Source organism: Somniosus microcephalus, chromosome 2 (genome assembly GCF_052327205.1).
Source record: "Somniosus microcephalus isolate GS21.2 chromosome 2, FLI_Smic_1.0, whole genome shotgun sequence".
Taxonomy (NCBI): Eukaryota; Metazoa; Chordata; class Chondrichthyes; order Squaliformes; family Somniosidae; genus Somniosus; species Somniosus microcephalus.
In genome coordinates, this window is record NC_140988.1 from 255,603,670 (window position 1) to 255,618,657 (window position 14,988).

At 47.9% G+C, this 14,988-nt stretch overlaps 1 protein-coding gene across 2 annotated transcripts in view; it reads left to right on the forward strand.

Moving 5' to 3' along the window:
- adamts6 (ADAM metallopeptidase with thrombospondin type 1 motif, 6) overlaps window positions 1-14,988 on the forward strand; it is a 388,783-nt gene that overhangs the window by 211,406 nt on the left and 162,389 nt on the right. For both annotated transcript variants that reach the window (XM_085971193.1, XM_085971201.1), the window contains 2 exons: window positions 4,806-4,952; window positions 13,161-13,302. In XM_085971193.1, coding sequence (XP_085827319.1) covers window positions 4,806-4,952; window positions 13,161-13,302 — 289 coding nt within the window. The remainder of the gene's footprint in view (window positions 1-4,805; window positions 4,953-13,160; window positions 13,303-14,988) is intronic.

A 14,988-nucleotide genomic window follows, 5' to 3' on the forward strand; every position in this document is an offset into this window, starting at 1 on the left:
AACCCCCTGCCATTTTAGTTTAAACCCTCCCCCACAGCACAGTTGACAGTTAGACCATTACACAATGGGGCGGGAGGGTCACAGAGTGGGGGCAGTGGGTCACAGAGTGGGGGCAGTGGGTCACAGAGCGGGGGCGGTGGGTCACAGAGTAGGGGCGGTGGGTCACAGAGCGGAGGCAGGTGGGTCACAGAGCGGGGGCGGTGGGTCCCAGAGCGGAGGTGGTGGGTCACAGAGTGGGGGCGGTGGGTCACAGAGCGGGGGCGGTGGGTCACAGAGCGGGGGCGGTGGGTCACAGAGCGGGGGCGGGTGGGTCAGAGAGCGGGGGCGGTGAGTCATAGAGTGGGGGCGGTGGGTCACAGAGCGGGGGCGGTGAGTCACAGAGCGGGGGCGGTTGGGTCACAGAGCGGGGGCGGTTGGGTCACATAGCGGGGGCGGTGGGTCACAGAGCGGGGGCGGTGAGTCACAGAGCGGGGGCGGTTGGGTCACAGAGCGGGAGCGGTTGGGTCACAGAGCGGGGGCGGGTGGGTCAGAGAGCAGAGGCGGGTGCGTCACAGAGCGGGGGCAGTGGGTCACAGAGCGGAGACGGTGGGTCAGAGAGCGGGGGCGGTGGGTCACAGAGCGGGGGCGGTGGGTCACAGAGCGGGGGCGGTGGGTCACAGAGCGGAGGCGGTGGGTCACAGAGCGGAGGCGGCGGGTCACAGAGCGGGGGCGGCGGGTCCCAGAGCGGGGGCGGCGGGTCACAGAGCGGGGGCGGCGGGTCATAGAGTGGGGGCGGTGGGTCACAGAGCGGGGGCGGTGAGTCACAGAGCGGGGGCGGTTGGGTCACAGAGCGGGGGCGGTTGGGTCACATAGCGGGGGCGGTGGGTCACAGAGCGGGGGCGGTGAGTCACAGAGCGGGGGCGGTTGGGTCACAGAGCAGGAGCGGTTGGGTCACAGAGCGGGGGCGGGTGGATCAGAGAGCAGAGGCGGGTGCGTCACAGAGCGGGGGCAGTGGGTCACAGAGCGGAGACGGTGGGTCAGAGAGCGGGGGCGGTGAGTCACAGAGCGGGGGCGGTGGGTCACAGAGCGGGGGCGGTGAGTCACAGAGCGGGGGCGGTTGGGTCACAGAGCGGGGGCGGTTGGGTCACATAGCGGGGACGGTGAGTCACAGAGCGGGGGCGGTTGAGTCACAGAGCGGGGGTGGTGGGTCACAGAGCGGGGACGGTGGGTCACAGAGCGGGGGCGGTGGGTCACAGAGCGGGGGCGGTGGGTCACAGAGCGGAGGCGGTGGGTCACAGAGAGGGGGCGGTGGGTCACAGAGAGGGGGCGGTGGGTCACAGAGCGGGGGCGGTGGGTCACAGAGCGGGGGCGGTGGGTCACAGAGCGGAGGCGGCGGGTCACAGAGCGGAGGCGGCGGGTCACAGAGCGGGGGCGGCGGGTCCCAGAGCGGGGGCGGCGGGTCCCAGAGCGGGGGCGGCGGGTCACAGAGCGGGGGCGGCGGGTCACAGAGCGGGGGCGGCGGGTCACAGAGCGGGGGCGGCGGGTCACAGAGCGGGGGCGGCGGGTCACAGAGCGGGGGCGGCGGGTCACAGAGCGGGGGCGGCGGGTCACAGAGCGGGGGCGGCGGGTCACAGAGCGGGGGCGGCGGGTCACAGAGCGGGGGCGGTGTGTCACAGAGCGGGGGCGGTGTGTCACAGAGCGGGGGCGGGTGGGTCACAGAGCAGAGCCATTGTGCTCATAATCTGTAAGTAATCACTCTGAAGAAGAGATTAATTTTATAATAAACTTTAAAGCGCTCACTGTTGATCAGTTGAGCATTTGCTAGTTAAAATTTAAGTCTCATTAAGCAAATGGATTTCATGGCATCAGAATGTCACGCTGTATCAGCAAAAGGGTTCTAAATCACCCCATGGATATTAGCTTAACAATAATTTATGATGTGAAAGTCCTCTTGGTGCCACATAAAACATTTACAGGTGAGAATCACAGCAACTCCTGCATTTATACTCCTGTTTCCTTTCAAAAAAAATATAGATTCAGTAGATACTACTACCTGTTGAGGTTTGCCCTCTTTGTTATTAACATAAGAACATAAGAATTAGGAGCAGGAGTAAGCCATACGGCCCCTTGAGCCTGCTCCGCCATTCAATAAGATCATGGCTGATCTTCGACATCAACTCCACTTTTTATTAAAATAAAATCATCTCAAATATTGTTTAATCCCTGTTGCCCATTTTAATTTATAAAATTAATGGACTACCTGTGAGAAGAAACTATTGAATCCACATATTGAATTATCTGAGTAGCTTTAGTAAAAATCCACTAATGGTTTTTAAACAATGAAATGATTAATATTCATGGTCCATAGTAATATTTGATTGTATGTGGCTAGGGGAACAACTTCTTAAATGTTCCTAAATGGCCGCTTCCCATAATGACTATTTACACAAGGGGACACGATCCCTGCCACCTTGGATCTATATTGGATACTAACTGCACTGCTTCTGACTTGCTGCGACCTTTTCAAACGAGTTCCCTAGCAAATGTTGGTGTACATTCGCCACTGGAGGATCAGGGAGCATCGTGGTCTAATTTATGGTGTTTGTTGCCAATGTCACCACTGCAGCGAATTCCAGACCAATGGCAGCAGCCAGATCAATCTAATTAAATCTTCATGGTGCAGTATCATTCACAGTTTTCCTAAATGTGAGGATCCTATCGCTCTAGATACCTAGATCACTAAGTCACTGCCAGGCTTCCTAGTGTACTGGGTAATGCCTCTCTTGTGTGTCTAGGCAATTGATTTGCTCAGATTCTACAGTAATTTTAGTAGCCAGATCGCTTCATTGTAAAACTTTAGCTATAGTGCTGCAACAGGATTGGGTGAGCTCTTTTTTTGTTGTTTTAAAAAAAAAGGCTTAATATATACTAATTAGGGTAGATTCCAGTCTAGAGGAAGTGCGCCCTGAACTGAGAGGCCCAAGGATAGCCAAGAATTGGTCCTCAGGTCTCATCTACATATTTGGGGCGAGCTGCTGGGGCCTGTCACGTCTCCACTGGTAGCTCACCCGATGGGAAAAATCAATTATGAGCCGCCCGCCTTGCTGGCAGCAGCCCTCAGGCAAGTCCTGGGAGGGCGGCTGGAGTGGGTTTCGGTGGAGCGGGGGACCGATTACCATGACTGTGGCACTGTGTAAGCACTCCTGTTTCTACTGGCTCCACAGGAAGCTTTTAAAAAAAAATGATTTGAATAAACTGAGCAGGACAGGACTATCGTCTGCTGCACTTATCATGAACTAAGGGGCACTTCAACGCGTATTAGGCCCCTCATTTACAAATGCAAGGGGCCTAGCGACTGATTTAGGCGGCCACCTGGGTGCCTAAAAAAATGAGCCCTTTGAAATTAGCAGTTTGCTGAACGCCTGCGCAGATTGGGCACAGGCTGCCCACTGCTAAATTTGTGTGCAATGCACCCATTTTTCACTTTGAAACTGCATACCAATTTCTAACCCTTTGGGGGAGAAATTCAGTAGGTTGCGCCACCCGTTAGCATCTTAAGAGGGCGCTAAGTGGGTCGCAAGCCAACTGGCGCCCGGGCGCGGCACTGCCCACGCCTCCCGTTAAATTCCGTGGGACGTTAGTGGTAGCGCTAACCGTTAGCGCTGCGCCGCTGCCGATGATGTCATCGGTGTGCGCAGCGCCCCGCTGACGCCCCCTCCGCGATATTTGGCAGCGCCCCCTGATTTACAGCCAGACGCTATGTCCGAAGGGTTCAGGGGGGCCTACCTGCAGCCGGGGAGGCGCAAATTAAAGGCGAGGTGCGGGCCGGCCATTTTTGTTGTTGGCCACCTGCCAGCACCTGCCTGCGCTCCCGTCCCCGGCCTCCTGAACCCCCCCCCGCGGAGTGCCAGCTGCGCTCCAAGAGCCCGGCACTTCTCCTCGGTGCCGGGCTCTTTTGCCTGCACTCCCGATCCTCGGGGGCCCAGCTGGGCCCCAGATCGTGCTGCACAAGGCCCCTCCCCTTTAAGAAGGGGAGGAAGGCCTGCAATACCGCAGCACGACGTGCCGCAGCGTGTGGCGCTGTGGCACGTAGCGCCACGATATTCACTCGCAGCGCCCCAAGAGGGATGCGAGGCGCCTCCAGTAGCGCCGCGCTTCCCTTTGGGGCGCAACCACTCAATTTCCGGTACGGGGGCGCGAATGTTTCCGGGGCACTACTTTTAGCGCCCTGGCGAGGCTGGTGCCCCAAACGTGGCTATACTCAATTTCTCCCCCTTTATGTTTATGCCTGTGAACTATTCTCTTCCAAATGCCTCAGCTCGAAAGAGAGTGCTTCATTTGAAAGTCTCAGGTTGGGTAGGGGGTATTAAAGTAGACGTTATAAAAAAAATTTAAATGACATGTATGGTAGACATGTGTACAATAGTAATATATACTCAATATCACTTGAGAGATGTTCCTCATCATGGAATGAGCTATTTTTCTGCTACTCGTTATAGATCATCTGTGTATCTCAGAATTTACACTAAAGACTACTTTAGTTGTGAAGGAGTAAAAAACCCCAGAAAGTCTGTTAAAGACCACATCAGCTGAGTGTTTCAATATGAAAGAAGACTGACATAGAAAACGTTTTGAGAATAAATGTACATCAACGTACTTAAGCAAGAGGAGTCACATCTCTAAACGCGTATGGGGTTTTGAAAACCTCCCTGTACTGAGAGTAATGCTGTGTGTCAAGACACTCAGTGCTTTGAATGTTAGATGGTGCCATGATAGATAGTTGTCTGGTTGCACATTGAGCTAATACAGTACTTCTTTCTTGACAGTTTCGGCATGAACCATGATGGAATTGGAAACTCCTGTGGGACGAAAGGTCATGAAGCAGCAAAGCTCATGGCAGCTCACATTACTGCCAACACCAATCCGTTCTCCTGGTCTACGTGCAGCAGAGATTATATCACCAGCTTTTTGGAGTAAGTGCCTAGTAGCACAGCAAATTAGATTACCAAATTTATAAAGAAAGTAACCACTATTTGTCCCCACAAATAAATATACAATTAATTGATATTATTGGACTTGCAGCTCGCTGAAAGGTTTTCATATAGGTTTTGCTGAACGTAATGGAAATGTGCTTGATTTTAAAATAAATGCTTTCTTTGAGGTTTGCCGATCCAAGTCTAAAGTAAGCACAGATTTGTAAATGAGTGCAAACCAGCTGATGAACTCTTCATTTTTCTCCATTTAGTTTTTCCTTATTTTGTTGCATTGGCTTTTTCAGTTAAAGATAGCGATATAACCGTTTAAAAATGGTGGTCATTTATTTCCACGTGGAGCAAATGCGTCCACGGGAGTTTGAGCTGATTGGCTCATGTTGGTTTTGATTCATCCTTCACATTGCTACCATGTTTAAACAGAGCCAATTAATTAACTTAGGATCTGGTTCTGGGGCTGGGAAAAGATCATGGGACATCTCCAATGCACCAAAACTGCATCAATATTTCTTCTTATATTTTTTGTTGTGTATTTTGTGGAGGATAAATGATTTGTGAAGCTCATATTTGGTCTTTTTCTAATTAATTACTGATAGCAGTTCATTTGTAAAAATAATGCTGCTTGTCCAAGGCATCCAGGCTCTGACTCTTGCACTCATACTTCCATTGGTTTTGATCACTGGAGAAACTACAGATCATCAAACCAGGAAAAACACTTTGGTTCCAAAATGTTAGTTTCCATTATAAGCCAGCGGGAGCCTGAGCAGACATGAGTTAGAACGACTTATTCTGTACTGCTGACATGTGAAACTGATATACCACCCTGTATAAATAATAGCTTACTGCTCCTGTGGGGGTTTTACACAAGTTGGAAGAATCGTTGGGGGTGGGGGGTAATCACTGATTTTTCCAACCCTGAAAGAAGCGTGGTTTTGAGGAATACTCAGATCTGTCTTTAATACTTGTCCAAAGGCTCAAGGTCATTTTTTTTCCCAAATTGGAAAAGCCTACAGAATGCTAGAGACCTGTCCTTAATAAAGCAGCACTCCAGCTGTGTGCATTCCCCACAGGCAGGGGCAGTCTTTAATATTTCTTTCCGAAACAGACCATTTGGCCCAAAACTTACCCTAGTGATCAGATGGCTCTCTTACACAAAATGAGATGCAAAGAAAATTTGAACCCTACTCGCAGTGAATTTAAATATTTAAATAAAAAGCTAACCATCTAAATATAAAATCGCTGGGACAGAGCTTATTTCTGTAGGCAATAAGGCTATATGCATGTCCAACTGCAAATTGATTCCATAGTTTTATATTAAAAATTTATGAGGCCAGTTTACTGATCTGAACATGTTCGTGACAGGGACATAGCAGCCTGGGCATGATGTCTGCCCAAGTCTTGCACAGCCAGCCCAATGAACCTTCCTCATTACACGGTCAGAATCAGCTCCCAGCATGCAGTCTGTCATTGATTGGTCTTGCTGTTTGTCAACAAGATTATTGATGCTGCTGCAGGCATTTAGAGGATGTCCGATGCTGCTGCAGGCATTTAGAGGATGTCTGATGCTGCTGCAGGCATTTAGAGGATGTCTGATGCTGCTGCAGGCATTTAGAGACCTGCAGCAACTTTTCATAAGGGAGTGCATTTTTGATGCAAAATAATTTTTTCTAAACTATCTCAACTGGAAATTGTGACAATGTTAGAACAGCAAGATTTGCTGACTCGGCAGTGGTGGTGCTGTTAGAAGCGAAACCCAACAGGGTTGATCTGTTTGAAACTCCCACATCACCCTTCCCATAGGAGGGAAGTCCCCAATGCCTGTGAGGAGGTGACACTCCGTTTCAATTCTATGTCAACCAAAGGAATTGGTTCCAAATTAAGTTTGCAGATGTGACAAGATCAGCCAAGGTAAGGCTACCCACCATTACTTTATGCCAAGTATCTGGGTAAAGTATTTTATTTAATTTATTCATTCACGGGATGTGGGCGTCTCTGGCAATGCCAGCATTTATTGCCCATCCCTAATAGTCCTTGAGAAGGTGGTGGTGAGCTGCCATCTTGAACCGCTGCAATCCTAGTGGTGAAGGTACTCCTACAGTGCTCTTAGGTAGGGAGCTCCAGAATTTTGACCCAGCGACGAAGAAGGAACAGTGATATATTTCCAAGTCAGGCTGGTATGTGACTTGGAGGGGAAATTGGAGGTGGTGGTGTTCCCATGCACCTGCTGTCCTGGGTTTGGGAGGTGCTGTCAAAGAAGCCTTGGCGAGTTGCTGCAGTGCATCTTATAGATGGTACACACTGCAGCCATGGTGCACTGGTGGTTGAGGGAGTGAATGTTTAAGGTGGTGAATGGGGTGCTGATCAAGTGGACTGCTTTGTCCTGGATGGTGTTGAGCTACTTGAGTGTTGTTGGCGCTGCACTCATCCAGGCAAGTGGAGAGTATTCCATCACACTCCTGACTTGTGCCTTGTAGGTGGTTAAAGGCTTTGGGGAGTCAGGAGGTGAGACACTCGCCGCAGAATACCCAGCCTCTGACCTGCTCTTGTAGCCACGGTGTTTATGTGCTGGTCCAGTTACGTTTCTGGTCAATGGTGACCCCCGGAATGTTGATGGTGGGGGATTCATCGATGGTAATGCTATTGAATGTCAAGGGGCGCTGGTTAGATACTCTCTTATTGGAGATGGTCATTGCCTGGCACTTGTGTGGCGTGAATGTTACTTGCCATTATCAACCCAAGCCTGAATGTTGTCCAGGTTTTGCTGCATGCTCACACGGACTGCTTCATTATCTGAGGAATTGCAAATGGATCATCCCCACTTCTGACCTTATGATGGAGGGAAGGTCATTGATGAAGCAGCTGAAGATGGTTGCGTCTAGGACACTGCCCTGAGGAACTCCTGCAGCAATGTCCTGGGGCTGAGCTGATTGGTCTCCAACCACCACAACCATCTTCCTTTGTGCTAGGTATGACTCCAGTCAAAGTGATACAAAGTGTTCCCTCCCACTAAAGCTACATTATAGCCCTTTGAATGCTTACCATGCATGGCCACGATATAACAAGGAACAAGCGAAGCACAGAAGGAGGCCATTCGGCCTGTCGAGCCCGTGCCGGCTTTCTGCAAGATCACTTCAGCTAGTTCCACTTCCCTGCCCTTTCCCCGTAGCCCTGCAATTTTTTTTCCTTCGGGTACTTATCCAATTCCCTTTTGAAAGTCACGATTAAATCTGCCTCCATCACCCTTTCAGGCAGTGCATTCCAGATCCTAACCACTCGTTGCATAAAACAGTTTTTCCTCATGTCGCCTTTGGTCCTTCTGTTAATCGCCATAAATCTGTGAGGGTTAATATTTTTCTTGTATTCTTTCTTCTCTTGCTAGTCACTCACTCACTTATTCCTGCCCCAGGCATACACTCAAACATAACACTATATCATGCAGTGTATTGCAATCTAAGTAATGTATGAAGGACTGTTATGCAGCTAATATTGTAACACCTGTTCCTCCTCTGTTTCTGTAGGTGTCCAGAAGAACAAACTACAGATCCCAGTGCATCCCAAGAAGCCAGCACCCTATGTCACTCACTCCACTCATTGCAAGCACTAGCACAGGAAAATCCATCCCAGAGGATTTGGATAGTCATTTTGAGAAAGGAGAACCAGATAATTACAGAACACAAGTGACTGGTGGTGGTTGGTGGCAGTGGAGGAGCAGGAAACTGGTGGCTGGACCTTCCTCAGCTTACGAGCCAAGGGATTTGCATCTGGTAGGGCCTGCATATAAAAGAATGCTGTTATCTGAGCATCAACATTTTATATAATCATTTGAGAGTGTCCAAAGCACCCGGCAAGGACTGGTGGTGACCTGGGCAGTGTGTATAACTGCTTAAAAGAACTTCAGTCCAGCCTGGAACGTGTGGCAGCTACAGGGGCATTGAAGCAGAACAACAAATACAGAAATCCTAAACCCTGTTGGAGTATCCCTCATGAGTGTTCAGACTACTGCCATAGAGGCTTTGGGCTCCAGTCTGTAGCAGGCTCTCTTGTCCAAATTCAACCTGCTGATTGATGCGATGGAGAGAGCCACGAGGCAGGATTCCACTATGCTCATAGCTGTCGGGAGCCCTGCTCCTATGCAGGTCAGACACATGTTGAAGGACAGCCTGGCAGGAGATACTTAGCTGGAATAGGCGCAGTTGAAACTGTTGTGCTCTCCAAGTAAAGCCACTTTGGCTCATCTAGTCACCCACCCCTCCAAAATGATAAGATCAGACAGGACCAGCCAGCCATCATCATGGCGGCACCAGTTACAGTCATCTCATGATCCAGCACAAAGAGGCACAGAACCACCTCAGTTCCAAGAAGCTTCCACGAACACCCAGCAGTCAGTCACCACATGTACTCCTGTCACTGAGAGAGCACCGAGAAAGTGCATAAGAGTGGGTGTAGAACTCAGAACATGCACTTCTGTTGAGGCAGAGCACTGGGGTAAAGAACACTCATCACTTTTGCACTGAGCACTTGTATGGCAATAAATTAGATTTAACTTCTTACCACTTTGCCCAGAAAGTTTCCCTCCACTGGTGCAAAGTAAAGTGCCAGAAAATGCCGCCTTTCATCCTGTACCACTTAAAGCATGAAACGCTGTTATTGGGGCACTTTCAAAGGAACCCAGAGCATTCATTTTACATTGACTTGCCAAACAGCACCAGATTCTGCAGCTTGGAGTCAGATGCCCTGCCGTTCCCTGGGGTGGAGACAATGATGGAATCATGGGAAACACTTAAAAATCCCTTCTTCCTTAAGGATCCTCCTGCTCTGCTGAACTCTTAGGAAATATTTTCTTTACAGTTAATTTCTCGGTGATGTTGGAGACAATCATTTGACTGCTTGTCTAATAACAATAACCCCAAAAAAGCTTCTTAAAGCTAGCTTAAATCCAACCAAAAATCCTAATAAAACACTTGTGTCCCTTTAGCAGCTGCATGCAGTTTAGCTAGAATAGATGGAGGTAATGCTGGGATTCCTCCACCTGAAGATTGGAAAATACGTTGGGGCCTCGAAAGCCCCTCATTTGCATTTCAGATGAAGCTCCTGCACAGAATAGCTTGTTCCACATGTTGCTTTTAGGATTTTGCGCCACATAAAGTACCTTCATAGACCTTTGGTAGAGTTCTGACCTTTGGTAACATTAGTCATACCTGTTACATTGTGTGTGGGGGGTGGGGGAGGGTTCAGGAACTGTGTAGCATAAATCTGTATAAAGTCTGCCCCGAATGGTTTAGCTTTTCATAGTGCAGCTGTGTGTTTTACCTTTAGTCTCACTTTTAATCATACAACCAGATGTAGGTATGTTTTGATTGAAAACAAATAAAGGAACCTTTTTAGCCAAATTAAGATTATGTTCTATATAGTCTGGAAAATTGTTCCACATGTTCCTTGGTTCTGGTGAGTTTTTGCCCCTATCTATCACGTCTGGAGATTATGCGGATGTTAGTGGATAGAGTCTTCTGTGGTGTACTATTTCCAAACCACGCAAATTAATGAAATTCAGTACCTTCGTCATAAGGTAATAGAGAATCACAATTTTAAACAATGTTGGTATACCGTGATTTTATTAACAATCTTAATGAACTGATAAAAGAAATAAACATTGAAGTGTAACATAATAATGTTTATTGGTTAAATTGAAATGTAATATCTTTTATGTTTCAAAGGAAATTAGTCAATTTAATATTACAGTTAGAATAATGGACTGAGTGAAAAGTCTGTATTCTAGTTGAGCTTCCAGATCGTTTTGTAAAGTGCATGAGAGAGTCTTGAGCGGCTTATTAAGATCATTTGAACCACAAGGTTAGATTGCAACCTTAAATTCACTTGCTGGTGTCTACAACAACAACTTGTATTTATATAGCACCTTTAACATAGTAAAACGAAGGCACTTCACAGGAGCATTATCAAACAAAATTTGACGCCAAGCCACATAAGGAGATATTAGGGCAGATGACCAAAAGCTTGGTCAAAGAGATAGGTTTTAAGGAGCATCTTAAAGTAGGAAAGAGCGGTGGAGAGGTCTAGGGAGGGAACTCAAGAGTTTAGGGCTTTGGCAGCTGAAAGCACAGCCGCCAGTGGTGGAGCGATTAAAATCGGTGGGTGAGCAAGAGCCCAGAATTGGAGGAGCGCAGATATCTCGCAGGGTTGTACTGCTGGAGGAGATTACAGAGATAGGGAGGGATTTGAAATCAAGGATTAGAATTTTAAAATCGACACATTGCTTAGCCGGGAGCCAGTGTAGGTCAGTGAGCGGAGGGGTGAGGGGTGAACATGACTTGGTGCGAGTAGGACACGGGCAGCAGAGTTTTGGATGACCTCAAATTTACAGAGAGTGGAAGATGGGAGTCTGGCCAGGAGTGCGTTGGAATAGTCAAGTCTAGAGGTAACAAAGGCATGGATGAGGGTTTCAGCAGCAGATGAGCTGAGGCAAGGGTGGAGACGGGGTGATGTTACGGAGGTGGAAATAGGCGGTCTTAGTGATGGTGCAGATATGTGGTCAGAAGCTCATCTCAGGGTCAAATAGAACACCAAGGTTGCGAACACTCTGCTTCAGCCTCAGACAGTTGCTAAAGAGAAGGATGGAGTTGATGGCTAGGAAACAGAGTTTGTGGTGGAGACTGAGGACGAAGGGCTGGATTTTGTGAATGGAGCCGAGTTGGAGGCGGGACTGCTGCTTGTCGGATCTATGTCCCGCCTCCATCATCTTCTGGCCAACCAGCAGGGTTTTCCCCTGATTGACCTTGTTAAGCCCGCCCTGCGAGCTCAGCAGGCCAATTAGGGGGAAGTCATTGACACTGTCAAGACTTCTTGAAAGAAGAAATGTCAGCGTTTGACAGCTCTGTGAAGCTGTCAAACACTGACATTCTGTGTAGTTTGATGAGCCCTTGTGTTCAGGACTCATCAAACCTTTCTACTTTGTAGATTTCAGATGACTGTTGGTTCGGAGGATCCAACAGCCAGTCTGTGAAATCTACAAGGAAGATGTCGGGACTCCCGATCCAGAGCGGATGAAGGCTGTAGGCAGAAACTAAGGTAAGTGAACATTTTTTAACACTTAACACTCACCTTACATACTTACCACTCCACACTTGCACCCATCACTCACCTCTACATCTTACTTTCAGGCCCCTCCGACCCCCGCAGACCTCCTACTCGACTCCTCCAACCCAGCGGGGTTCTCTGAGGTTGGGAAGCCTTCACCTGAAAAGGTAAAATGGGACTAATCCTTTTTTCTGCTTGTTAACTACCTGTGAACAGGCAGTTAAAAGGATTTATTCCCTTTCCCGCCTCCAGGAGACAGGACCCGAAGCAGAACATCTTCCCGCCTCCTGGCAAAAGGGCACGGAGGCAGGATGGGGGCGGGTTTGCCATCTGCCCCCACTTTCTACAACTTTACCGGCAGTCCCACCTTCATACCCACCTCCTCGGGGCTGAGAAAATCCAGCCCAATGGCTTCAGTTTTCCTAATATTTAGTTGGAGGAAATTTCTGCTCATCCAGTAATGGATATCGGACAAGCAGTCTGACAATTTAGAGACAGTGGAGGGGTCGAGAGAGGTGGTGGGTGTCGTCAACGTACATGTGGAAACTGATGCTGTGTTTTGGATGATGTCGCCGAGGGGCAGCATGCAGATGAGAAATAGGAGGGGGCCAAGGATAGATCCTTGGGGGACACCAGAGGTAACGATTCAGGAATGGGAAGAGAAGCCATTGTAGGTGATTCACTGTCTACACCTGGATAGATAAGAATGGAACCAGATGAGTGCAGCCCTACCCAGGTAGTCTTGTATTTTATATATGGACCCTTTATGTTTTTTAAAGTTATGAATTACAGATTCTGTTTCTTACCATCATCAAAAATAATTCTGGTTTCTCACTGATGTGTATTGTGACTTCCACAAGAGTATTGACCAACTTGTGACTTCATTACTGCAATAATACAGGTCTAGGAATCCTTTCTTGTGCATACAAGTGTACGTATATACCATATTTTTGATTAAATCTATGTTAGTATGAACAGGATGAAAAGAAATATCCTTCAAAGTGTATCCTTTAAAACATTTTCTAGATGGATAATATTAAATATTTTTTTGGAATAGATCGTTTTTTTCACATTGTAAAATTGTTCATTTTATAACAGTTCTGGGCGTGGAACTTGCCTGGATAACGAACCACCGAAACGTGATTTTCTTTACCCAACAATAGCACCAGGCCAGGTGTACGATGCTGATGAGCAATGTCGTTTCCAGTACGGTACCACATCACGCCAGTGTAAATATGGGGTAAGACATCTGAATCCTAACATTGCTCAATTGCAGTCAATCATGTGTTTCAGCAATCTACTAACACTGCTATGGGCACTTCTCCCCTCCATCCCCCACCCCCACCCCCACCTTATGTGCCATGTAAATGGACAAATCCATTTCCCTCTCCCCCTTGCACTGTGTTATACTTTTGTGATTACATTTAAATAATTATGATGCACTAGTCTTGACATTTTCATTAGTTTTAATTTTAAGTGTCAGCTGTGGCTCAGTGGGTAGCACTCTCGCCTCTGAGGCGCAAGGTTGTGGGTTCAAGTTCCACTCCAGAGGCTTGAGCACAAAATCTAGGCTGACACTCCAGTGCAGTGCTGAGGGAGTGCTGCACTGTCAGAGGCGTCGTCTTTTGGATGAGATGTTAAACTGAGGCCCCGTCTGCTCTCTCAGGTGGATGTTAAAGATCCCATGGCACTATTTCGAAGAAGAGCAGCGGAGTTATCCTTGGTGTCCTGGCCAATATTTGCCCCTCATTCAACATCACTGAAACAGATTATCTGGTCATTATCACATTGCTGTTTGTGGGAGCTTGCTGTGCGCAAATTGGCTGCCGCGTTTCCTACATTACAACAACTACACTTCAAAAGTACTTCATTGGGTGTAAAGCGCTTTGGGATGTCTGGTGGTCGTGAAAGGTGCTATATAAATGCAAGCATTTTTTGTTGTTGTTAGCATATGAAAGGAATAGTCACATGAAACACATCAAAGTAAATAGGATTTCCCTCTACACAGTCCATGCGCCATCCCTGAGATGAGAAGGTGCAGCTCACCTGCTGCCACGTTTCTGTCAGTGACATTCTTGAGTCAGATGCTAACAGGTACCCGAGAGTCCCTTGGACTAGAGTTCACCTATTTTCCCATCCCTGATGTGGAGAAGCACCTGACCTCTGCTTGATATCTTCATCTACAGCATGGTCAAGACTGGGAACATACCATGTGGGAATCACAGGCACAAACTCGTACCTATCACCCCCGAGCACCCAAGTTTTATTTATTTTATTCAAAACTGCGAAGGTGACTGGACTCCTGACCCTAACGGATTGGGGCATGCTTTTATTTTAACAATCATTATTTTATTGGCAGATTGGATCTATGTGAGATGAGCCTCGATTTTTCTAATTGGTACTTTTTTAACATCAGCAGTGTTAAAATAGCATTGATCAGAAAACCTAGGCTGTCTTTCTCCCTGTGTATGGAAGAGGGAGTCCTGAGCACCAGTAAGACTTTCACAGAGCTGATCTTACCTGTTCACTGGCTGCCTGTTCCACACTTTAGGATGGAATAATTTTACAATGCAGTGGGCAATTTGTACTTTATTACCTAACACATTGTAATGTTTTCTCCTATTTATGCCATGCATTACACTGATCAAAATTAAATAGTTGAAAGATTGAAACATAAAACTGATGTTTCCATCAACTATGAGCATACACCCATCTTTTCAACTGAGCTTTTGGTCATCATTCCCAATCTTTCACACCTTAGCTTGGCATTCTTTGCTTTTGCTTCCCTCTGTACAGCATGTTGTGACATTTTTTTCTATGTTAAAGACAGTGGCCTAGAAATTCAGTATAGCCACTTTTGGGGCGGTAAAGTCGGGCGGCCGCTAAAGTTTGCGCCTGGCGCAAAGTCGCGCCCCCTTCGCCGATA